Below are 25545 nucleotides of genomic sequence, written 5' to 3'. Positions count from 1 at the left end.
ACCCCTTCTGCAGGCATCGCTGCTGCGCTGGGGTGACACGACACATGTGGATTGCGTGAGCCGTGTCCCTCCCTCCCTACCTGTGCGTCTGTGGCATCGGTGGAGCTGTTCGTGCTCGTGGCATCCTGGCAGGGGTCGCTGGAGACGAGGCCGCAAAGGGAGATGGACACAGCGGAGGAGGAGCTGTGGAGACAAGACACAGTAAGGCTCCGCTGGCTCTTCCCCAGCTCAGGCAGGAGACACCGTGGTGCCCACAGTATCCAGCTGACTTCAGGGGTACCGAAACACCTAAGAGATGAGCCCTGTCCACTCACTTCATCTCCAGGGTCAGGTTGGTGTTCACCGCTGTGAGCTGGTTGATGGGGATGCGGTAGGTGAAGTTTCCAGTCCTAGGGACACAGAGAGAGCGTTAGACCTCACCGCAGCATTTCAGGAGGCTGTGAGATGGCCAAGACAGGACCCGACGTCTCTGTCGGGCTGAGACTTCAGAGGGAAGAGCTTCCCAGGCTAGTTCCCAAGGCTGAGCTCATCACCAAACACAATCTGCCCGCACCCTGAGCGAAGGACTCAGAGCCCCGGCTCCTCGGCCCAAGGAGCAGCATGGGCTGCCTTGGGGTGATGGCAGAAAACAGCCCAGGGCTCCCGGAGCTGCCCGTCTGCTGCTTCCCCTGGGCCTTGCCTCGCTCACCTGCAGGCGTCGGCGGCTGCGCAGTACTGGGACTGGATGGCCATGTTGATCTCCACGATCCGGACGGAGTGCAGCACTGGGCTTGGCCCTGCAGGTGGGAAAACAGGCTGCTGAGGAACAGCAAAGGGATGGCAGCTGGGTACCCTGAGCAAGAAGGGTTGGAAGGGATGCCTGGCACTGAGACCACCTCTCCTCATCACCCCGTCATCAGGGAGGGGGTGAGGTTGCTGCAAGACTGGGCTAGCACCACGTCCAGCCGCGGAGAGCCAGGAGAAGGTGTGCCTCAGGCTATGCCAGTTTAGATTCACCAGTGCAGCCCTTGATGCCCGAACATTCAGTATATCTACGGACATGGGAAGACAAACCACTCGCAGAGAAGTAGAAAGGACCTTATCAGGTGCTGCTGACTACAAATACTGCTGTGAAGCTCCAGGGAACCAAGTCCTGGATCCACTACACTAGAGTAAAGAAAACATCTGCACCTCTCTAGGCTTCTGCACCAAAGAAACCCTTGAAATTAAATATAAAATTGTATCCAGTATCGTCACCCCTTTCTCTCTGCAGCCAGCATGACTGAATCTGCGCATTTCTTCCTCTAGGTCCGATTTAGGAATGGCTGAGCAAGCCAAGATGGGGGTAAGAACAGAGAGGCTGGTACAGCAGCCTCAGAAGGGAACTAGCAACTGGGTAATATGGCCAGAAAGCGTAGGGGAGCATGGGGGAGGAAGGGCAGGGCTGGAGGTTGAATCTGGCGGCACAGGGATTGCTGGAGGGCAAACAAGCCACAGGATGGGGACACAGCGAGAGCTGTGCAAGACAGATGAGACCCACTTGGTTGAGGATACCCCAGGAGAGAACACGCAGCAGCGCCGTGCCGCTGCAGGGAGGGAAGAAGATAGGGTCCACCTACCATCCGTGCCGGGATCCTCCGTGCGGGGCCACTCGCTCGCCGGCTGCCTGATGCTGCGCTGCGGCCGGGCCTGCCCCAGCGGGGAGTTGCTGCGGGAGAGCGAGAGGTTGGAGATGTACTTGGATTTGCCCTGGATGTGGGTGAAGGGGGAGGAGGGGCTGGCATTGGGGCTGCCGAAGCTCTGAGACCTGTCAGGTGTCTTTGGCCACTTGGTGTAGGATGTCGCTTTCCCGGTGATGCCCCTGGATTTGGCTTTGATATTTGTCACTGGCAGGAGTGAGGTCTGACTTTGGTCTGCGAAGAGAAGGGAGAGGAAGGTTGTGCTGAGAGGCAGAGAGGCTGGCGGCACTCCCGACCTCCGGGACCGGCGCAGAGAGAGCAGCGACCAGCTCTGGGTTTCTCCTGTCCCCCATGTCACCTCCTGTATTACCCCGCTGTGAGCAGCTGAGGTTTCCCAACCCCTGTGCCTGAAGGGGCCAGCGGGATCCTCATAGCAAAGGGAAGCTAGAGCAGCCTGTGGGACAAAGCCCGGGCACACCCTGTGCTCGGGTAGGGCACGGCGTTTAAGGCAGGGTTAAGGCATGACTCCGGGGGTGTTACGGCTCTGCAGCGACTGCCTGAGGTGCTGTTCCTCCTGCAACCGTGACTGGAGACAGAGCAAGCGAGCTTGCAGAAGCCCTGCTTGGGCAGCCAAGAGGCAGGACACCTCCTGGCCTGTCAAAACCCTGCTCGAAGCAAACAGAAGAATGAGATTAGACTGCAAGGTAGGGCTGCTCGGGCACGCTGACCTGCCCGGCATATCCTCTCATGACCTTGCGCTGGCAAAGCAGGCAGCCCCAAAGACCTTTCAGCCCCTGCTTACCCCTGGCAGCGTGATCACAGATGTCTGAACCGTGCCTCAGGGGCAGCGAAGGCTGCTCAGCCTGGAAGTCCCGCTCTGCCCCGCAGCTGCCTGCTGGAGCAGGTGTTGACCAGGACAACGGGTTTGGAGGAAACCAGGCACGTTTTGAAGGGCAGGCTGCACCTCCTTTTCATAACGTGCAGAGGTAGGACAGGGGGCGAGGGGGCTGGGGATACGAGGTGATGCAATGGTGGGACAGACACACAGACACACCTCGGAGTTGTTCCAGCACCTCCTGGGTGCCTGGGCTGGTACCTACCTGTCCGGTTAGTGGCATGAGTGGGGCTGGTCTCAGAGAGGGCAACAGAGGAGACGTTGGTGGGAGCAGCAGAGCAGCACATGGAGAAACATGGTGGGCTGAAGCAGGCTAGCACACTGTGACCAGGTAAGCCGAAGTCTAAGTCATGCGTGTCTTCTGTGACTGCGGGGCAAACAGCAGGGACACACGTAGAGTAAGTCAAGGGGAGAGGCATCTAACCGGAGCAGCCCTACGTGCTCCTGGCATCATGCTGGACTCCCCAGCATGAAGACAGCACGGTGCCAGCAAGCCACTGGCACGGAGGAGTAGCCACGTACTTCACCCTGCACCACCACCCATCACCGCGTGCGTCTGCCGGGCCCCCTGCCCCGCCGTGACCTACCCCGGTGCGCGGGGGTCCTGCCGCCGGCTCTGTCCGACGCAGCTGTGGATCGCACCATCTGCGTTTTATCAAAGTTCTGGCTTGACCTGAAACGCAGGAAAATATGGTGAAAACCACCACGACGGGGGAACAACGGCGTCACTTGTACGTGAAGAGAGAAGCGGCTGTAGCAGCGAGGGGGGCGATGGGACCAGGTACACGGAGCAAGAGCAGACGTGGAGAGCGCAAGGGTGAGGAGGAGCACAGGCTGGAGTGATCTGGGAGAGGAAAGGCAGGAGGGAGGCACGCAAGCTGTGAAGACAGCAAGGAGAGCTAGGAAATGCCACGGCAGATGGTGCGGCAGTCCCGCGTCCGGCAGGGACAAGTCCCAGCTGGCTCAGAGGACGCCAGCAGAGCTTCCCTGATGCTCACCGTGGAACAGGGTGCACTCAGTGGACTTGGTTTCCAACAGTGATCTCCGGGGTGGATTTATGGGCTCAGGTTGCAACACATTAGGCCGTAACGGGCTCCAAGCATTTCCCATTCCCTAAGGGAGGTGCCCCTCATCTCTCGGAGACAGACTGTTCCTCATCTTGTTTTTTAGAAACACACACAATCCCACCCAGGTTCATCCCACTTAATTTCAGGTGTTTCACTGAAGCTACCAAGACCTGAGCTGAGGACGCCACAGGCATCTCCCGAGGGTAAGGCAGATGTGAGACGGGAAGAACCTCTGCCTCGTGCTGTTTTTCTCCCATGTCTGCAGAGGGAGCCCAGAACAACACCGCTTCTGGGCACAAGCTACAGGAATCAAGAGATACGGGATAAACCAAGGCTCGTGCCTTCATGCACTGTAGCTGCCCACTGAGCAGAAATTTTTACTGAGCTCCTAACAAAGATATTCACGATTTTACCTGTCCAGACGCTGCCCAGCCGTAGGAGCAGTTCAGTTTTATCTGTCCCACACTTTGCTTGTCCTGTACCCACGACTTGCCTGTCCCGTTAGCATCGCTCAAGGTTTCTCAAAGCTAAACGGAGCTTTCACTCATTTAGAGAAATCAAAGCACCACTTTGCCACCCGCGAGACTCATTACACGGATTTCTTTTTCTGGTGAAAGGAGATGCAACACCCGTCTGCTGGAGGCAGTGTGGGCACCAGCCTCTGGAGCTAACCTTCATCCCAGCCAAAAACCTGCCCCTATCCCTCATGTTCCTCCGCTGCCTCATCAACACTCTCCATGCTCGGCTTTACCTTGCATCCCACAAGCAATTACTGTTTTAACAGGTTCCTGTGTAACACTCTGATGTGGAGCTCTTAAAAGAACAAATTAATTGTGCTTTCCACTGCTCTTTATGCGGTGTTTTGTTCTAAGGGTGCTCGTAGGCAGGTAGGACCTGTTTTCCTTTTAAGGGCAGTATTTTGCTGCAGCCCTGCAGATCCCATTCACGGAGGTGCTTTACAGGTCTGTACCTAAGGAGTAACTCAGCCAGCTTTCCCTGCGTCAGTACCTTTCCAAACATTCCCAGCAGTGATGGCTTGTAAAAAGAAATAATTCAGGGTTTTTTCTGTCCTTCTTTTGCACAGTAAGTTGTGCTGCACTTGAGAATCATCCTCCACAGTTAAGCTATTCATATGAAGAGAGGGTAGGAACAGCTTTTTGGCTAATTCTTCAAAATCTTCACCCTTTTTACATATTCCCTCCACTCCTTTCCAACTGTCTGCTCCCGCGCTACCTGTAGCATGCAATGCCTTTATTTAGCCTTTGCTTAAGTGGTTCTTCAACCTCCTAATCCTAATTTTCCCTTCCTGACGGGGTCCATAATCCTTCCTCCTGGAGTCCCACTTGCTGACATATATTCCTATCCCTTCCTTTGCTTTCAATTGTGCTTAAGTTTCTTGGTCTTCTGTGGTGGAGGTGAAAGAAATACGAGGAATTGAGAGAAAGGATACAGCAATTAAATAACGGTATAATGAAACAGTAACATACCGTGGACACAGAGCGACCGGGACCCCAGGACCCCTGTGCCGAAAGAGGGCCAGGAGACAGGCAGTGGGCACAGCAAAAGAGCTACATGACAGCGAAGGGAGACGGGAAGAAAAGGCGGGTTGGTAGAAGATGAGGAGGACAGGGGGGAATGAAAGAGGATATGGATGATAATGGAAACAAAAAGACAAGAACGGGAAAATTAAAAACAAGGCAGAAGGAAAATGGGTTGGATGAGAGATGTAACAGAAAAGGAGGGAGAGAAATAAGACAGGGAGAGGAGAGAGAGAAAAAGAGACTCATTATCTGGCAACGCGAGCTCCCAAAGGAGTGAAGTGTGCCGCAGCTGCGTGCCCAGCGCAGGCCGCCCGCGTGCACGCTCGCTGCGTCGGGGCCGTTCCCACTCTAAGGGCACTGTTTGTGGAGGAAAACTCTTTCTTGCCTAGCACGGACTGGTCCAGCCCCACTGCAATCAGCGGGACGATGCTGTTTTGGTCCAGCTGAAGAGGCATCCAAGGGACGTTCAAGGCTGGCAACACGGGGATACGCGAGCAGCCGAACAACAGGGTATTTTCTTTATCTCCTCTGTTCCTCACTTCTTGCTAATTTAACTGACACCAGACTTGGATGTGTGGATGCGTTTGGTTGCCTTTACAGCTTGACTCACTGGAACTGCGCTCAGTAACCCTGCAGAGGCTGCTTTTTGGGCTTCAGGCTCCCCCGGGCACCGCATCCCTCCCACAGAGCCCAGAAGTACCTACCCATCGATATCCACGAGGTCCTCTTCACTGCGCAAGCTCAGCACGTAGAGCGTGGACATGGACACCACACTGGAAAGAAAGAGAGAGGTACAGGCTGAGCACGGACACGGGGCAAGGGACAAGTCACGCTACTGATCTGTTTCCAAGGGATTTCAGTCCATGAAAGGAGCCGAAGGTCCACAGCCCCTCGCTGCACCCCCCTGCAGACGGCATGGGCCAAACCGACGAGCTGGAGAGAGGCAGTGGAGAAGCGGCAGCCCGGGTGTGCGGTCTCACCTGAATGCCATGATGATGACCAGGGCTATGATGGTGCCCTGCAGGAAGCGCTGGCTGATGCAGGCTTGTTCCGGGACAACCGACGGTGACTGCAAGAGAACAAACCCCAGGGTCGCCTCAGGACTCCTTACTGCTCTGGTCCTCACACACATCCCACCCAGCCCATCCCAAGCTCTCTTCCTGCTCCCCTGCAAGCCCTGAACCCCTGAAGTGCAGAAGCCAGACAAAGTCTTCATTAGGGACGGACAAAAAGGAAGGAGAGATCATGGAAATGGGAGCAGACAGGGTCTCTCCCTTGGCAGCAGCGTGTAAGAAACCACACGAGGACCTTGCAGACGACCGTTCCCAGGCAGACCACCTTCCCCCACACAGCGCTGCCCCTTGGGGAGCCATCCCTTACCTTGCTGGCTACTTTGTGGGGTCTTTTTTTGTGGGGCACGCTTCCCGCACGGCTGAACTGGCTTCCTGTTTGGCTGCAGGGAGAAAGGAGGAATGGAGCTGAGCTGTGCAGGAGCAGCACTCGAAGCGATTCCCAGGCAAAAATGTGATTCTCTGGTAGGGGAGAAATCTCTGTGTGGCATGACAGGCACAAACCCTTGTCACTTCGTCTGCTCGGGGGTAGGTGCAGTGCTGGTTCACTGCCCAGAGAGCCTGAATTCTGCCCCAAAACACGGATAAGCTGACCAGGGTCAGCATGATGATTTTGGAAGCGCGAGAAACTCTTTGTCCTGAGAAAGCAACTCACTGACACTAGGGAACGTGGAGACAATTTCATACTGGGGTTTTCTGCGCTGGTCTAAGGGCAGGCTGTTGGTATGTGTACGCCAGACCTGTCTCACCAATCTCAGCTCCTTGAATCTACCCCAGGCCAAATGATAACTACCAACACCCCACCACTCCTCCCCATCTCCTCCTTCCCAAAACGAGCTGTCACTCAGGGCTGCCAGGGCTCAAAAGGAGACACCCCTTCTGGCTCCCGTGCTCTCAGTACACCCGTACCTGAATGCCCCAGAGCTCACGGTTGACTTCATGCTGTCCAGCCGCTTGAGCTTGGCCAGCTTGTGACTCCACCTCTCCAGTTCATCGATACGGGTCTCCAGGTTGTCCGTCAGTTTGCACAGCTCCTTCACAGCTCCCACGTTCTCCATGAAGATGCGCTCCTGCCAGGGAACAGGTCGGCAGTCTGAGTGGCCCGGCACGTGGAGGCACTCCTGCTCCCATGGATCTGGCTGCCCTGACTGCTCTCCCATGCCCTGCCCCAGGGGAAATGCTCCTCAACACCCAGCTCTGGGCGTAGGGAATCATCCAACATGGCACATCTAGACCTCCACAGCCCCGGGCTGCAAGAACATGAGATATCCTCGTCAAACCCAACCGAAACAATAAATGCTGGTGCAGGGTCCCTGAGGTCTCCTGCTGGCGCTAATCCAAAGAGTCCTCCTCAATCACAAAGGACAGAAACAAAGTCCCCATCTTCATCAGGAGCCCTTGGTCAAAGCACGTGAGCAGTGCTCACCATCTACCCCTTCTCTGCCCTTCCCCAGCCCTCTGTCTCTTGCTCTACAGCTGCTGGAGTTATTCTGCAGCACTATCCAACAGAGAGTTGATCCAGACCAATGGAGAGCCCAAATCCAGAAGCCTCTGGAGAGCAACCTTCCTCCTGCAGCCCCTCTGGTAAAGGCAGGGTGTTCCAGCACAAGCATCTCCCTCCGGCACAACTGCAGCCACATCCCACGTACTGCTGCCGGCGGTGCGGTATCGCCCCTGCCCCTTATCCACCCTCGGGCTCTGCCACTCCACTTCCCCGTACAGAGCTCCCCGAGGCAAAACATCTCACTGGTGTGCTGGTCCAGCACTACCCTCTGAGGATCCTGGATGCCAGGGATAATTGTAGCGGCGGGTAGATGCCTCTTTGGAGAGCTCAGCTAGAGCAGACCGCTTGCTGTGACGGGCTGTTCTGCAGCGTGCACCAGCTCCTGTCGGGGGGCTGATGCTGAGCTGTGGCCCGTGGAGGGGGGCTGTATGCAATAAAAAAAAGGACAGCAATGGCCTGGCCATGTGCAGGTGGGTCAGAAAAGGTCACACTCACAGCTACTGCCTGCTGGTGGTGTAACTGCAGGGATCTAGGCTTCACAAAGGAGAAATAAGGCACTAAGGTCAGTCCTGGCCACTCCTACTCTCGACAGAGTAGTGCAGGAGGGAGCTGGCAGCTCTGGGAGGCTGTCCCCTCGATGTCTGCTATGGGAGGCTGTCCCCTCCATGCCCAGAGCAGCAAGCAAGCAGCCACAGGTTACAGAGAGGTCAGGCAGCCAGGTGCTCTGGGTTATCTTGACATAACCACCTTATCTTATCTAGAAAGGAGAGATTATGACTAGGAGCCTCCCTACAGGAGGCTGCCAACAAGGAGCCCTTCCTGAGGCAGATGCTGCCAGCTTTCATGAACATCAGGCTAGTTCCTCCCTGCTGATATCTGCCATCCACCCAGGGCTGCTCCTCACATCTGAAAGACCAGCCAGGTCTGAAACTCATATGGGTGCTGTTGGCCTAGAAACCTTTCCGAGGCACCACAGTTTCCTTCTTCCGTTTCCAGCTCCACAACTCCCTTGAGCCAGGTTCAACAGCCTCCCTTGCCCCTCTTGGCTGCCACCAACCTTGTTCACCACCAGGAAGTTCTCAAGGGTCTTCCCATTGGAAAAGACTATGTCCCCGGTGTCCTTCACAGCTTCAGGGAGGATTTCCTTTACCTCCTGAGCAATGACGCCTGTGTGGAAACAACACAGTGGGTCAAGGTGGTCTCTTCCTGCCACAGGTCCTTCTGTGGCCCGCGCGGTCGTTGGAAGGAACCCTGTTCGCTGGGGCGACACAAGGGCTGTCCTCCCTGCGCAGGGCCAGGCAGAGCTCCTTGGAGGCCCCGTGGCCTGGAGAGACCACACAGGCTCAGCAAAGGAAGAGCAGAGGCTGTTCAGACACAGCTGGTTCCCAGATTACATGGGCAGGGGTATTTGCATCACCCCGCTGCAGTGTGTAGCTGTACCCCTGGAGAAAGGTGGGTGTTTGGAGAAGCCTTATCACAGAAGCTCTATAAGCCACCTGTGGGAAGTGCCATCTTCTCTCCTGTTCACTGACGAGGGAATTTAATTAGATGCCTAAACTTCAGGTGGTGAGAAGCTTCCCCCCCCCGCCCTGTCTCCTAAGCCCATGCCTGGGGGGCTGCCCCAGGGCAGAGCTGGGTACAGCCGCCGGGAAAGGCAGGGCAGCGCCGCTGTGGGTTGCAGAACGCGGGGTCCAGCGCTGCAGATGCAAAGCAGGTCACCGTGGTGGGACGCGGGGCCCGTACCTGTCTCGGAGGTGTTGTCAATGCCCACCGTGGCCGCAAACTCGGGCTTGTAGTTGTAGTGTACTAGCCGCATACGGGAGATCCTCTTCAGCTGCTCTGTGGTGTCCACCTGGGACAGAACAGACACGTGAGACTCCTTAGGTTGCTTCTTGGGTTCCCATGACTCTGACTCCAAGCAGCAAAACCCACTACGGCTCATGGTAATACCTTTGTGAGGCAGCACTTCACGAGACAGCCCTGAACCCTGCTCAGACCAGCCGTTGGGACAAACAGCATCTGCATGGGGGTTAATCTCCAGTTCTTGTCACTGGACAAGTTCCTTGGGTGGCGAAGGAGGGGACCGAGTCCCACTGCACAAACAGGCAGAGGGCAAAGGCAGTTCTCATAAATAATGAGACGTGATTGTACTCAGCTTTTCTGTATAGGCACATCCAGCTGAGACAACCTCGGAGCAGAGCTGAGTCTCTCACCCTGGCTCTGGCAGCCCCAATGTACCACCTGATGCATTCACCTGTTTCCAGGTTTGTAACTTCTGTATTCGCTAGTGCTGGCTAGCAGCGGAAGAGTCAATATTCCCTAAGAAACGGTGGACAGGCTGTGCCTGGGACAGACAGACACAGACAGCCTTCTAAGGCACCTTCCATCTGGTCAGGAGCTCAGGCTGCCCATAAGGACTATGTCAAAAAAAAAAAAAGCTGAAACAGGCTCGCAAGGGCGCTCACACTTTCTGTGGTGCCTCTTCAGACCCCTGATCACTGCAACCCCAGCCCGGTTTGCCCGGCTCTTACCTCCTGGATGTCCTCCTTCACTCGGACGTCTGAAGGGTGCATCAAGGAACCCATGACCTTCACATTGCCATGGACCACGAGGGCTTCATCGGGGCGGTCTGTGTTGATGCCAACCCGGCCGTGGTGAAAAACAGTATCAGGGAGCTGTGCCCGCTGCCAGAGCACGTCGCTGTCGCTCTCAAACTGGCCGGGGTTGGAGGCCTGTGGAGAGACAGAAAAACGGGGGCTGAAACGCAGCAGCAGCAAAACCAGGGAGAGAAACGCTGCGGTGCTGCTGGGCAGAGGCACCCTGAGATGTGGACAGAGCGAGGATGTCCGGAGAGCCCCGCAGACCCATCCCTCTAGGCATGATGCAGAGGGACCCTATAGCAGGGGAGGCCACGGGCAACAGATGGGTGTCAGAGAGCCCCAAGCTGCTGCGGTGGCCTGGGTGGTGCCAGGCACCCTACTGTGCCGTCCCCATCGGTGTGGGTGGGAAACAGCTGTGAAACAAGGCTTGGCATAAGCAGAAGCACCCCGACGGCACAGCAGCGTCCTTGCTCCGCAGAAGGAAAACGGGGACAGGGAAGATCTCAGCTGGAACTGGAGCACGTTCATCCAGGTACTCTGAGAAGCTGGAAGGGGCTTTTGGGATGAACAGTCCAGGTCATCAGATCCTGGCACAGGTGCCCTCTCCAGCCCACGGCACACTGAATTACAGCCCTAGGAAGACCTCGAGGCTGACCTGTGGCAGCCCCAGCCTCGCAGGAGGTACACCAGGGAGTTGGACAGACAGGCAGGGCAGAGCCAGCAGAGGACCAGCAAGGCCGTGGAGGTGCGAGACAGAGCTTTGCTGCAGCACAAGGCAAAGTGGCGGGGGCAGGGATCCACTGCCAGCCCTGGGAACAGATCCCAGACCGCCCTTACAGCCGAGGCAGCCTTGGCACTCATCTGCTGGCCCTGTCTAAGCCGCTCTCTGCGGGAACCAAGGCTATGCCTGCTCTGCTCCTCTCCCTAAAGGAATATCCTTGCTTTCTTGAGCTGTCTGTTACCTCAGCTAGCAGGGCTGTTCCAACAACCCCAAGCAGAACCACACAAGACAGCAGGAGACCAAGTGACATGGCTGTTGCTCCCGGGTCCCAAATCCCGGGATCCTGCCGTGGTTCCGTGTCCCGCTCGCTGGTTGAGGCGGGGCAGTCCAGGCCTCCTGCGATTCCCTGCAGCTCTGCACTGGGCACCCTGGAGGCTGCATAATTCATTGTGGACTTACTTGTCTGCAGACTGTGAGGTCCTTCTGTTTCTGTTTTACCCCCTGCCTTCATGCCTGGGAGCTGAGTGCTCTAGCAGAGCCCCGGGGAGAGCGTGGGGATGGTGCCTATCTCCTTCTGCTCCCTTGCATTTGAGCACTGCTGCCTTAGCACATGCAAAAGGTGCTGCCCTGGGAAGGTACCCGGTCTTCCTGCATCTGGAGGCCTTCTCCCTGCCGCAGAGTCCCAACAACACTGTTCCCTTACTCCCAACAGCTTTATCCTGGGCACTGGTCCAGCCTTGGGAGAATGGGATGCCTTCCTTATCCTGCAACAGGTTCTCGCATGTCCTGAGGTGTCTCTGACTAAGCAGGTGTGGAAAGTCTGGAGCCAGAACCCAGTTACGCATAGGTATAGCTACAAGCAAGGCAGTGACAGTCTGGAGAAAGTAAGCAAGGGCTGGGTGGAGAAAGCACTGAAAAGCCAGGGGAAGGTAGGAGGGTTGCCCAGGACACCCAGCAAAGGGCTGTGGGGCACCCATCGAGGCTGAGAGGGGAGAGAGGGACTTACTCTGACGATGATGCGCTCAGAGATGTGGGCTGCCAGCGTGTAGTTCTGGTTCTGCGCGTGTGCCTGCAAGGCTACCACGAGCATGAAATACCTGCCAAGAGGGGAGAGAGGTCAGGGTGCCATCCTGCACTGGGAGCTGCCCAGTCTGCTTCTCCTCTGGAGGCCGAGGCACCAAGCTGTCACGGTGGGCTTGGCACATCCCCTCTCCTTGTGCTGCAGGGCACAGGCACTGTCCCCAACCCCTCACAGACTGGGGGAGACCCAATCTTGTGGCCACAGCAAACACCTCTCTTCCTCCACGCAGACAAGGATGGCTAATTCAGGACCTGTCCCCCATCTCCCCCCTCCCCAACCCGGCGACTGGCACACCCACGGTGCTCAGGGCGGCTTGGAGAAGGCGCCTCTGCTCCTCACCTCTGGTCTGGGTTGGGTTTGCCTTTCTTCCGCATGTTGTTGGCCGTGGTCTCGCTGAAGTGCAGCCGCCCCACGGTGACCTTGGTGACCTGCTCTGGAGGCAGGTTGACCCTGAGGAAAGGATAACAGAGGAGCGAGTGAGGACATCGCTAGAGAGGAGGTTCTTTGGGGAATGGCCACCGCCTGGTCTGCTCCACCGAGGCAGGCCTGTGAACTGGGGAGCGGGGAATGTAAAGAGAGGAAAACTTTGCCGTGGGAAACAGAGGAGGAAAGTGGAAAGTGGGATACCCACAGTGCTAGCCTGAGGCCTCCGACTCAGCGCCCTTCCCCACCCTCTCCTGCTGTTCCTTATTCCCTGGTAGCATCTCCCCCACACGAACATACACCGGGCAATACTCACGTGACAGGGTTGAAGGGCCGTTTGCTGCGGTCAGACTGCGACTGTTCTATATTGATCGACTGGTTCAAGGCCTCTAGCTGGAGAGAAGGATTTGGGCATGTGACAAAGAGCAGAAAGCTGAGACCTTCCCCTTCCCAGCTCCTTCTCCTCAGCCTCTGCACAGGCCAGCTGCCTGCCCAGCCCTCCTATGAGTCAGTACAACTGACTTGCAACACCCAACTTGAGTGTGGTCATTGTCCAAGCACGGGTTCCTCCCTTGGCAGGGGAGCAGTTGAGGGTGAAAGGATCTTCCCAAAGTGCCTGTATACCTCTGGAATCAGAGGTGAGTAAGGGCAGCCCTGAAGACACCCAGGCAGTGACTGAGTCTATCTTAGGACTCATAGTTCAAGGTCTGCCTTGTTCTGGCCTTCAGCACTCTCCCACACACTCCCCTACAACTCAGCACATGAAGACGTGGTGTTGCCTGATCCCAGCCACCTGCCAAGCACCCCTTCTCCCTGCTGGATTCACTGCTGCCCCTTAGCTCGCGCTTGCCTTCACTCCGTGCAGCTTCAGGTAGAAGCACTCTAAAGGTTTCAGGCCCTCGGGGGTCTTCACATACTTGGGATCTCCAAGCATGCCGATGTAGACCGTAACCTGGAAGTGATTCTTCTTCTGGCACACAAAGGCGTCGTCACCCACTGAGAAGTTGAACCCCTTGTCCGCATCTACGCGGTATGTGAGCATCGGGCTGTGGAAAAGGCAGCAGGCGTTAGACCAGAGCCCTGTGCCCACCACGAGAGGCTCGCGCTTGCGGCGGGGGAAGGATGAGCCACACACCCAGAAGCAGAGGCAAGGAGGGGTCCGCGTGGCATGGTACACGGCCACATCTCGGGGTGCGGATGCACATGAACCACCCCACCGGGGGGTGGAAAGGGCTGGGGAGGGACAGCTGACCTCCATGTCCCCATGTCCCACCTCCACGTCCCACCAGTGACCATGTTGTGAACAGTCCCACCTCACCGCAGACTGCGAAGGCCACCTCCACTCACACATACAGCCACAAAATAATCCTGAGGCTCAGCAGGCACGTGGGAGGGGAAGGAGGGCTGCGCTGGGGCAAAAGAGACAGCCTCTGATGCTGTCCCTCCTGCCTTGCACTGACGCTGCTCTCGGGTGCTTGCAGGGCTGACCGGCGCAGGCAGGCACTGCCTGACATGAACCCAACACCTTGCCTAAGCCCACGCAGCAGCCCAGCCTGCTGCGCAGGGATGAGAGCTCAGGGAAGGTCGGCACCTCCTTGAAGCTTGCAAAGCTTTGCTTTAGGTGGGTCTTCAACTGGAAAGGCATATGGTTCCTGTGACTAGGAGTTGATGAAGATGCTGGGGCAACCACGCCTATATATGCTACGCTATAGTACTAATACCATAAACATAGTACAGTACAAGCCACAACAGGCTAGCATCTGCTTTCTTAGTGCTGCTCCTAAAAAGTGCAGCTGCTTAGCCCTGGCTCAACACACACCGGAGATGCCAAGCTCCACAGCCCGCCCAAGGCCCAGAGCAGACCCCTGAATGCTGCTCGCTGGGGAGAAGCAGCTCCGGCTGACCTGGGCGGGGGGTGAGTGGGTCCCACACCTCCGCTTGCTTCACCCATCGCATTCCCGAGGTCGCCTGCGCTGGCCCTGCTACCAGGCGGTACCACCTGCGTGCCGGATTCCTGCTGAAATCACAACCACCTGCTCCGGCTGCTGCAAAGAGCTTCCAGCTCCCAGCGGGCAGGTCCAGAGGAAGAGGAGGGGGCCCTGGCAGCCCGATGAACACACACCAGCTGGGGAGGTTTAATCTACATCTCCTTAATGGGCTGGTTACCATGGGAATGAGGGAAATATGTGGCCTTTGCAGCAAGTCCCCTTTCTCTCACCATCCAAAAACCCAGACCTGGGCTGGTGGGCCCCTGGGGTGCTGCCTGCCCTATGCAGCGGGGAAGGAGATGCCTCTCGTCCCGCCCCCCCATCAAGCAGCTCTAGCAGGACACCAAAATCCTATTGTTTTTAATTAAAGAACTATATTAAAGAGGAGCTCAGCCTAGCCTTTGACATCAGGCTTAAAAATTATGGAGCGCTCTTCCACAAAATCAAACCACTTCTGACTTCCACCTCCAGTTCTTAATGCAGACAGACAGACAGGTGCTGCCCAGAGCAACGGGGGGGGGGAGGTGGACAGACTGACAGTGGTGGACAAGGCAGACATCAGCAGGCTCTGGGAAGCAGGAGATACAGAAAGGCCACTCTTGCCTTTCTGCTGGGAAGAAAGGCATTCTGCCCCCCCACGCTGGAGGGGTTAATATGGATAAAACCTGCGGGTATTTCCAGGCAGCCATGAATAATTCTGGGATGGCCGTGAGCAACTACTCATCTCTTACACCCAAGGGACCTGGGGCTGCTATGCCATGCCCCGAACACAAACCAGACGGTGGGAGCAGAGCACTACCTTAGCCCAGAAGCACGAGAGGAATTCCCCTCTGCTCTCACCCTCCTCCCGGCCTCAGCCCTGAATTCTCCATCTGGCTCTTCTGGATGGGGAGCTGGGGCTTGGGCTGGCCCCAGCACCCTCTGCCCTCACCCCAGGGGTGCTGGAGCTCTTCCCGATTGCTTTCACCAAGACCCCCTCCCTCTGCCTCCATCTGCCCAGGACCTCTGAGCATTCCCCACTTGCCCCACTGGTTTTTAACAGAGAAAGCAGGCGGAAGGAAGGGACTGACCAAACTTCCAAACCACAGATGCTTCTAAAACATGCTCTGGTTAAGATCACTCAAACTGATGGCTGCTAAACATGCGTCGAGAGTCAGGAGACAGTCGTGGTCTCCTTCCTCTATCTTCTAGAGACGCCTGGTCCCTCCAGAGTCCCCTTCTCAGAGGCTCCTTCTCTCTGAGTTTTCCCCGATGGCTGCGGCTGGTGCATCCCCCAGAGCAGGACCCCTGCGCTGGGCTAGATCAGAGGCACGGAGCTGCTTTCCAGGCATCGGAGAGGCCACGGGTGTCCCCAGCCCTCTGCCTTTAGCCCATCACCTCCGGCTGAGCCAAGGACCTGCTCCCAGATTGCCCCCCACTGCAGACAGTGCGCAGGGCCGGGTAACCCCTGGACCTCCTATTCCAGTCCTTTTTTCACTCTCACATTGTAAATCCCACCTGGAAGCAGCAAACCCACTCCGCCACCGCCATGGGGTGCGGGGACATCACCACCCGAGGCACCGTAAGGATGCCGGTGACGCTTCTGAAAAACCATCCTCTCCTTCATTTTAACCCACAGAGACCTTAGAGTCACCAGCACCCTGCCCCGGACCCAGCCCTCGGGCAGCAGGCTGGCAGCGACGTGCTCTCTGGCTGGGCGGCTGCCGTGAGCGGGACGGTAGGAGAAGGGCGACCCCGAGGCAGAAGCGGTTCCTGGGATTAGGGGTGACACCAGCCGCTGACAAGTCAACAGCCCGGGGGCAGCCAAAGCCATGCTGGCTTTTCCTGGGGAGAGTGCAGGGGTCAAAGCGTCAGGAATAAAAGGTCTGGGGTCAAATGGATTATTTTAGCCAAAATGCCCTCACTGACAAAAGCAGATTAAGGCAGGACTTAGAAGTCCAGGATCAGAGGAGAGGAGGTTTCTCCCAAACGGAGTGAGGGTGAGAGGTTACAAACTCCCCACAGCCACGTCTGGCATCCGCACGTAGAGGAGCAGGGAGCACCCTCGCCCTCCGCGTTAAAGTGCAACGCAAAGGGAAAGGCGCTGCAAGGAGAAACGTTTCTCTGATAAAAAGGGAGCTGTACAGGGATCCGTGGCCGAGAGCAGGATTGTCAGAGGGATGCTCACATGCCTCAATTTTTTCCTCCCTGGAAGAAAAGTCTCCCCCATTTCTCTCCTTCTTCCTTCCAGGTTCCCCAATATCTCAACCACTCCTAAGACATAACACCTGGAGACCCCTAATTCAAGGACCACTCACTATTTCCATGCAGTCCCTGCTTTGTTTCTCTTCCAGGATACAACCACCAGGATGGAGGATAGGAACCTTCAGCCGAGCAGCGTGCCGCTGCCGTCTCACCCAGCCCTCGTCAGGCTGACACAACCCCACCGGTGCGTCCACAGCTCAGCGCCGTACGCCGGCCCTTCACGTGAGACACACTCACGGCGTGAGGGAGCCAGACCTCAGTGATCCATCACCGCGGGATCAGTCGAGCAGGCCAACAGGGCTGTGCCCAAGGCATCCCTTGTCACCTAACCCAAAACACGGCCAGCAGGACCGGACCACGTCGCACTGGTCTCCGTCCCCTTGGTGAGATCCAGGATCTGCAGCAAGGCCAGGTTTGGTGCTGTTTATAAGGAGATTTCTTCCAACCAAGGAGCGCAAGCCTGAAAGCTCAGGTTCAGCCTGCAGCCCGGAGCTTCAGAGGAGAGCACCAGTTTGCTTGATGGGGAGAGAACGGCACCAGCCCAGCTCCCAGGGTCAGAGCGGAGAGGCTCTGCCCTCAGCATGGAAATGTTTCTGTTGAGCACAACACCCTTCGCCAGCTGCCTTACCTCAAACCGTAAACAAATGGGGAGAGGGAGGAGGGAGCCTGCTGGCATTTATCAGAGCACGCTGTCAGGGAGATGAATTACTCCTGCTCCCAAGAGTAAATTAGTGAACTGCCTGGTTCCAGGCCTCTTTGGCACCGCTGCTGGAAACCAGCTAACCCTTTTGAAGGTTCAGTGAGTCTGAAACCACAAAACCAGTGCAAAAGGCCAAGGAGAAACATACTATCAATAAAACTAATCCAGAGCCTTTGGTCTCCTTCAACGAACAGAGATTCCTCAGCCCACATAAGCAAAGCCTGAGACACAAGCCCAGCAAGCCAAGACACAGATTTCCAGGCACCTCCACTTGAATCCACGCAGCAACCCTCCCTTCCTTCCTTTCTTCCCTTTCCTTAATCCAGCCTACTTCTAGGAAGTCTGTGTCAAAACTAAACCCGAGTAGTTCGTGGGAGCCCAGCTCCCCTTTGCTCTTCTCCTGGCAGAGAGGGCCGCTGCAGGGCTGCTCCACTTCCCCACGCCTGCCTGCGGATGGGGCATCTCTTGCCGTTCACACAACAAAATTCACTGTACAGGTCTCTTAGAAGGCAGAAAAGCTACTCAGGAACTGCAGAATGAGTTCACATCCCCCTACGCTGTCCCCGTCTCATCAAGCCACGGCAATGGCCGAGAAGGAGCTCGGCTCCGAGGTACAGCCCAGAACAGCAGAAGAAAAGGCATGGTTGAAGGACTCCTACTCTGTAGCTTTCTGCCAGGAAAATGACTGAACAGAGGTGATATTTTCCACTTATTCACAGGCACAAGGCACGGGTATGATCTGATGTGACAGCTACAGTCACTGCATAAGAAAAGAGAGCCATTAAATGGGCTTGAATGGTGCTGATGGAGGTTGGAACAAACTCTCACAGGGCTATCGATCACCACAAACCACCGCAGGGAACTCTTCTGAGGAACAAAAAACTTCGAGCGATGCTTACTAGGGCACTCGATGATCTTCAGGGTCTTTTCCAACCTAAATGATTCTGTGATTCTACACTAAGGGACCTAATTTTGAGTGTGCAGAGAGGAGAACATAGGATTTAATTGTATTTTTTGCCCTGTAAGGTTATATTTAGCGTGGAATGTTACACACCAATCCACAGGCACCAGCATAAACTATTCTGTATAGGTCCAAAAATATATTAAATAAGTACTGACAAAGCAATTATTCCACTAGCCCAACAGAAAGTGTCATGCTCAGATGCAGGAGCAGAGCTGGATCTCTCCTACGCAGCAGTAGCCACTGGACTGGCTTCCTCTGAGGCAGAAGAGGACAAAGCACTACAAAGCTGAAAAATTCCCCTCCGTGAAGGCTGCGAACAGGGAGGGCTTTGGAGAAGTCAATCTTCTGCAGGCGCCAGGGCACAGAGCTGCTCTCTGCGTGCAGCAGGTGCTGTTAAGACACCTACGAGCTCTCGACTAGTGAGGAACACCACGTTGGGGTAAGAACCTCAACAGCTTCCTAGGGGTTCGTGGCATCCTAAAGGCTGAGTCTCCCTCCTTAACCCACCTTTCTGGTCTCTTTTCTTAAGAACAAGAGTAGGAAAAATCAGATTATTCAGATGATTCAAATTCCTGGGGCTGTGAATAGGCTGTGGGCACCTGGATCACCGGGAAGAAAAAGCGACGTTGCCTCTAGGGGCAGGAAGCTCTAACAGCACATACAAACTAGAGGACAGCTTCCAGCAGAAAACAGACCAGGAATGGCTGGTCCTTGCTTTATGCTCTCAGAGGAAACTAAAGTATACTAAAGTATATATGGAAATACTCACAGACCTCTCAGAGGCACAAGTGCCTGCTCATTCGCTGGGTATACCCAAAAGGCAGAAAGGAAGGAGACTCCAACCTAAAAAAATGCCTTTCGAGGAGAAGGAGGGGAAGATCAACCTTTTTTGGTGTTTCTCTTCCGATGCGGTGCTGTACCAGGAGAACCAAGCGATCTTCCATTTAGGAACAGGTTCCGCTTGCACAGGCTCTCCTAGAGCTGCCTGGCCTCGAATCCACCACAAAGAAGGAAGAGTCCACTGAGGTCGTGTGTAACTAAAAATTAATCAATCAACCCTTGACCTTAACCCTTAATTCTGGTCAAATCCAGCACCACAACAAACTGCACGTGGGTTCATAAAATCTACATGAAGTCAGTTAAAAGGAATTTATTCATTACACAACGGGATGATGACCTAAATGCCACAGAAGGAGGTTTGCTCTGGCTTTCCCCCTAAATCCTAAAAGCAGGTATTGGGCAAGTGATCTCAAGCACAGATCCAAAGAACATAGCAGAGCAGGGCTGGGTTTGCCGAAGTTACGAGCTGCGGTTTGCAGCACTCCATCGACGTGCCCGTGCCCAGCAGAAAATATTGCGTAGTTTGCCTCTGCCGGTCGGCCTGTACGGCAGCCGGGCTCACGGCAGCTCTCTGGAACAGGGACTGCAACACCTGCAAACGGTCCAGGACGAGCTGAAAGAGTTGTGATGCGTTTCAGATGAGGGACCGTTTACCCAGCGCAGGTAAACAGTGAGACGGAAGGAAAAGGGAGGCTCGTTCTGTCAAAGAGAGAAGCGAGGCTGTGCGAAAGGTCTGCTCCTACGATGCGCAGAGCTCTTTGGACCCTGCCGACTACACGAGGTGCATTTGTGCTTCTCCCACATAGTGAAAGCCCTGTGGGGATTGATGGGAGGCCACTCCAGGGACTGGCAGGCTGTGACCAAGCGCTGCCCGAGATAGAGACGGGGGGTTCGCTTCTCCTGGTGCCTCCAACTTCTCAGAACTTGTTTGACATGGGGCAAAGATGCCGAGGCTCACAGCTGGAGGCAGTGCTGGCCCGAAAGCAGAGTCTGGGAGAAGAAAGAAAAGCTGAAGGTGGCTTTGTCAGGTGGGAAAACGGCAGCGTCACAACTGCCCAGTGACGCCCGGGCCCTGGTTGAAAACCAGGTGATGGAGATGACGTGTCCAGACAGCGCCGGGAGGAGGCGGGAGCTGACTGCAAACACTGCCCTGCGCAGGAAAGCAGGGACCCGGGACTGGGGGCTACGGCGTGTGTATCTCAGCAAAGGATGGCCGGCTACCCCTGTCCTGCGCTCTACAGAAAAGCAAACTGATGGTGGAGAGCAGGGGCAGGGCTGGACTTCGGAGCTACTCACAAGTTCCCAGAAGTCACCCTCACGTCAACACAACACATGATGGGAAAAAGGTTTGGCAAAGGGAGCCCCGTGGGAAGGGTGCCAAGCCACAGCACCCTAAAGAAAAGCTTTCGTGCCACAGGGGAAACACTGAAAGGTGAAGCAGAGGAGGTGTACGCTTCAGCAGACTGCCAAATGCACTGGAAAGGGGGATCCAAGGCTACACCATGGCTTTAAAACTACCAGACAGAAAAACACTGCAGGCAAATGCCTAAACTACCCAGTCCCAATGTATAAAGCAGTGGAGAAAATGACCAGGGAGGGAAGAGGAGCGAAGCCCAGTGGGTAGCACAGAGCATGCTGCTGTCGGCGAAGGATGCAGTCCATCCTTTCAGGGTAGAAATCCCACATTGTCGTGTTAATCCTGTCACCTATTTTCCTTCGCCGAACAGGAACAGGTCAATCGGGGTGTTGTTATTCCACCTGAAGGTGGGAGATGCTTCTTTTATGGAAACAGTTCAGTAAAACAGAAGTTACCACCTCCCCAGATCACCCCTCTCTTGCTGTGGTTGGGGAGACAGCCACAAACACAGGCTTTGCAAATGACAGGATGTCACCAAAGAAGTAACCAACACCAACAGCCACTTGTCCGCCGGGGAACAACCCATAGCATGTCCCCGTCATCGCCAGGCCTGCGTTACAGATGACACAAGGAGTGGGGCTGGGCTAAAGCAGGAGATCTGGGGCTTGCAGCAGCTGCTTCGCTGCACACCACAGGTCCTACACAGCCTCCACGACTGGCCTGAGCACCATCCTGAGCACCATCCAGGCAAGGTCTTGGGTTATTTGGTATGGCAGACAACAGAGCACCCCCTCCTCCGTGTCCCCCAGGAGGACCCCTACCAGCCGCTGGCTGTGCAGAAGGAGGAGGAGGGGAAACGGGGGTTCATTTGCTCAGCGAGCGGTTCCTGGAACCCAGCCTGTTGCTTGCCAGATCTCTGTCACCTCCGAGGAATGCAGGGAGGATTCAGAGCGGTTTCCTCCTGAGCACTCCTCTTCCCCTATGCAGCTGGTCCATGCGCTGCCTCCACCCTCCTCTGTCCCAGCCTCTCCTTCCAGCCCCCAGCCCCGCGCAGCCCCCAGAGCCCACCTTCCCACCCAGTCACTCCCTGCCCCCTCACCCACCTTGGCCACCCCAGCTTTCCTCTCCCCCCACCTCCCCGCCATCTCGCTGCCCCTCCTGGCTTCCCAGCTTTCCTCAACCCTTTCCCTCTTCCTTTCTTCCTCTCCTCCTTTCCCCCTCAACCGCTCCCACTCCTCCTCCTCAGGCTCCTTCTTATGCTGCTCTCAAGCTGCGCTGAAGCGGCTCTCGATTACCTCCAGTCATCCACGCTATGCATTGTCTAGTAAATCCTAACAGATATTTTAAACCCCAGGACCTTGGTAAGCCTGGGTGGGAGGAAAGGGCGCTGCTGGTGCAACCCATGCTCAGGGCAAGGCTGTATTTGCCAATACAACCCTCAATGGCAGACCAAGGTCTGAGTGGCTGCTGAACTGCCACCAAAGCTGCTGAACTGCCTTCTGCTGGCTCCTACAGCGCCAGCCCCGTTGCTTAAGTCTCCATCAGCCCTGCAGAAGTGCGGAGAAGTAACTTTCCCAATGGCAAAGGTACAGAGGGGAGAGTATCTCCACCACAGTGCAGGCAAGCAGAGATCAGCAGGTGACAGGAGAGGACAAGCGGGAGCCCAGGAAGATCCTTGTCCCATTTTGTGGGTATGATCCCCGCAACCCCAGTCCCTTGCCACCGATACAGGAAAGGTGAATCTGACTTTCTTCAAAGGTGGGTGGATTACTCACAGTTCTTTGTAGTTGGCATCATACAGAGTTGCCCACTTGTTCTGTTGATGTGGCTGCCACTTTATGGACTGGTAGTTGGGATCCAGGTAGGAGCCATTCAAGCTGTCATTATCTTGAATCAGGCCTGTGGGGAGGGGAAAATATCCATTTCAATCACTCTGACAGACCATCCAGCGGGGTAAGAGCACAAGGAAGCGACTGGCACTGTCTGTGCGGCCAGCCTGGAGCTTGCCAGGGCACCGCCGCGGGCGCGAGATCTGGGCCAGGAGGAGCTCAGCGCTCCTGACCTGAGGTGCCAGGGTGAGCCTCCCCGGCTGCCACCCTGCGGTGCTCGTGTGCCCTCCTCCCAAGCACCCTGGCCCAGCGGAGCGCCCAGGCTTGCAGCAGGGGTTTGCATGCTGGGGGTATTAAGGGGAGGGGGATGGGGGGAGGAAAAAAAACCACGTACCTGGTGAGAGCGCTCCCGGCTGGTGCCAGGGAGGCGTTTGGACTCTGTCAGGGTTGAGTGGCACGGACCCCATACCTGGCTCCTGCTTTATCAGCCCGTTGAGCATTTGTGCATTGAGGGTGTTGGGAGGCGACTCGGAGTGTTTCCGCTTCTTGGCAGGGTGCACCGGGAGGCTGCAGAGGGAAAGCAAAGGCTGAGCAGGAAAGCAAGAGGTGGGGAGGTGACAGCCCCACAGCCCCTAGCTAGGAAAAAGCTGGGATGGCATCTAAAAACGAACACCTTCACGCAGGGAGCCGCAGGCTCTTTCAGCACTGCCGCCACCTTCTCCCACGCGTCTCTGCCCACCCAGCCCGCGACTGCCAAGCCCTGTGCCGTCCGTGCACCGAGGCACATCTTTGGTTTCCTCTTGTCTGTCCCCACCGCCCAACTCTGAGCCACGCGCTGCAAACCCCTGCCCCGCACTTTGGCTCATCTCCACCTTGACGACTGGCTCCCACAGAACCAGGGCACGCTCCTTAACTTGCAGTTAAACCCTGTAGTTTTCCTCACGCATTCTGCAAGCCTCCAGCTCCCATCCCCTCATCCCGCCTTCCCCCAAAAAATCACACCAATAACCTGCAAAGCCCCAGCGCCCTGAGGCCTTACTCTGCTCCGTGTTGCTGGAGTAGCTGGTGCAGCATCTGCGACTGCTGGGCATGGTGGAGGTCGGCCGGCGCCATGCCCTGCCCGATGCCGTACGGTGGCATCAGGGGCTCAGCCTTCATGTACATGTCCCGCTGCAGGCTGGGGTAGTGAGGGTTGTGCTGCTGCTGGTGCGGGTGAGGGGGCGGCGGCGGGGGGCCCTGAAGGTGGGGGGGGGGAGGTGGAGGCGGCGGCGGAGGGTGCTCCAAGCGAGAAGGGGGAGTCATGTGGCACATGTTTTCGGGGGTCATGGTCCGGAGGAGGTGAGGATCTTGAAAGAGAGAAAGAGTAATAGCTGTTAGACCAGCAGGTAGGGCCATGCACTGTGTGTCCTAAGCCCGGGTCCAGCACAGACACAGCTCCCCTCTCCCCATGAACCATCCCAGTCCTGGTTATCTTCCTGAACCCACACCTCCCTGCCCCTTCTGCCTCGCCTCAGCACGGCCGTGTCCCCTAAACCACCCCATCTTGGGTGGGCACAGAAGCACTCGACCGCCTGTGTGGCCAGCAGGAGCCGGGCAGGGATGGGACCCCTGTGCTCGGCCCCGGTGAGGCCCCACCTCAAATGCTGGGCTCAGGTTTGGGCCCCTCGGGACAAGAAGGGCCTTGAGGGGCTGGAGCGTGTCCAGAGAAGGGCAGCGGGGCTGGGGCAGGGTCTGGAGCACAAGTGTGCTGGGGGGCGGCTGAGGGGGCTGGGCGGGTTTAGCCTGGAGAAGAGGGGGCTGAGGGGAGCCCTTCTCGCTCTCTGCAGCTGCCTGAGAGGGGCTGGAGTGAGGGGGGGGTCGGTCTCTGCTCCCAAGTCACCAGTGATGGGACGAGAGGGAACAGCCTCAAGCTGTGTCAGGGGAGGTTTAGGTTGGGTATGAGGGAATGTGTCTTCCCTGCAGGAGCGGTCAGGCCCTGGCACAGGCTGCCCAGAGAGGTGGGGGAGTCACCATCCCCAGGGGGGTTCAAAAAACACTTAGATGCAGCACTTGGGGACATGGTTTAGGAGGCCTGGGGGTGTTGGGTTGGTGGTTGGACTTGATGATCCCAGAGGTCTTTTCCAACCTTAATGATTCTGTGATTGCAATGGCCACCTTGCCCTGCACTGACTTCTCCTCCCACGTTCCTTGACAGCCCCAGCATCCCACAGACACCTCCAGGGTTCCCCAGCATGAGAAGCAGAGCAGTGCTTCCTTCCTCATGTCAGCAGCCCTGGCTGCCAACTTCAGACCCAGCCTGTCCGAGTGGTATCTGCAGAGCAAGGACCTGGCTGACCAGCTGATACAGGGACACGCAATCCTACGAAAGCAGGTGTCTTGTACCGTACGTCTTCTAAGAAGAGGTGAGACAAGAAGTGGTAAGCACAAAGGAAGCGGGCAAGGCCCAGCATCTTGAAGCTCAAAGAACCAAAACTCAAAGGGCAACCAGGTCCTCAGGCTGAGGGACAACAAGGAAGATTTCCACAAACATTCCTAGCTACCTCGTGTGGATCCTCTGCAGTGAAGACTGCAGGAATTCCTAGGCAGCTTTTGTGTTAGCTTTTTATTTCCCTTCAAATAGAAAATCCATCAACCACAATACTCCTGCAGCGCCAAGGAACTGCCCGGACCAAGAAAACACAGCTGGGGGCAAAAGTCCAACAGCCAGCAACAGGGTCTGAAGCCTGTGCCTGGAAGTGCAGAGCTGGAGAGAAAGCACTGGAACTTTGCCCAATTTTACTGATTCTGGGCGTGGTACAAGGGAAGTCCCCAGCAATATGCTCTTGTGGCAAAGGAGACCCACTTAATGATGCCAGAGCTCCTCATAGCTGTGGTGCCCAACAGCCTGCCAAGAAACCAGACTCTCACCCACTGAGGGAGCCTTGAGAAGCCAAGGGTGGGATTCATCCCACAGAGCACTGGTCAGCCGAGAGCTCGGGCTCCCAGCTCGGTGCGTTGCCTGGTCTCCTCTGTAGCCCCAGCCAAGAGATGTCCCAAGGATGCCCACACCCAGCTCGGGCCGGG

General features: G+C 56.4%; 1 protein-coding gene across 6 annotated transcripts in view; it reads right to left on the bottom strand.

Annotated features, from left to right (window-relative positions):
- MYRF (myelin regulatory factor) overlaps positions 1–25545 on the bottom strand; it is a 74451-nt gene that overhangs the window by 4910 nt on the left and 43996 nt on the right. For 3 of the 6 annotated variants that reach the window (XM_075095067.1, XM_075095066.1, XM_075095070.1), the window contains 20 exons: positions 23522–23828; positions 22877–23049; positions 22429–22552; positions 13411–13606; positions 12877–12953; positions 12477–12587; positions 12063–12153; positions 10267–10467; positions 9479–9587; positions 8793–8902; positions 7141–7301; positions 6542–6614; positions 6142–6230; positions 5866–5934; positions 3141–3226; positions 2759–2920; positions 1599–1892; positions 689–776; positions 315–389; positions 81–183 (listed from right to left, as the gene is read on the bottom strand). In XM_075095067.1, coding sequence (XP_074951168.1) covers positions 81–183; positions 315–389; positions 689–776; positions 1599–1892; positions 2759–2920; positions 3141–3226; positions 5866–5934; positions 6142–6230; positions 6542–6614; positions 7141–7301; positions 8793–8902; positions 9479–9587; positions 10267–10467; positions 12063–12153; positions 12477–12587; positions 12877–12953; positions 13411–13606; positions 22429–22552; positions 22877–23049; positions 23522–23828 — 2699 coding nt within the window. Of the gene's footprint in view, positions 1–80; positions 184–314; positions 390–688; positions 777–1598; positions 1893–2758; positions 2921–3140; positions 3227–5107; positions 5189–5865; positions 5935–6141; positions 6231–6541; positions 6615–7140; positions 7302–8792; positions 8903–9478; positions 9588–10266; positions 10468–12062; positions 12154–12476; positions 12588–12876; positions 12954–13410; positions 13607–22428; positions 22553–22876; positions 23050–23521; positions 23829–25545 lie in introns of all 6 variants that reach the window. The other 3 variants (XM_075095071.1, XM_075095069.1, XM_075095068.1) reach the window with 3 other exon arrangements.

Source organism: Phalacrocorax aristotelis, chromosome 5 (assembly GCF_949628215.1).
Source record: "Phalacrocorax aristotelis chromosome 5, bGulAri2.1, whole genome shotgun sequence".
Classification (NCBI taxonomy): domain Eukaryota; kingdom Metazoa; phylum Chordata; class Aves; order Suliformes; family Phalacrocoracidae; genus Phalacrocorax; species Phalacrocorax aristotelis.
This window is presented reverse-complemented; position numbering and strand designations above follow the sequence as displayed.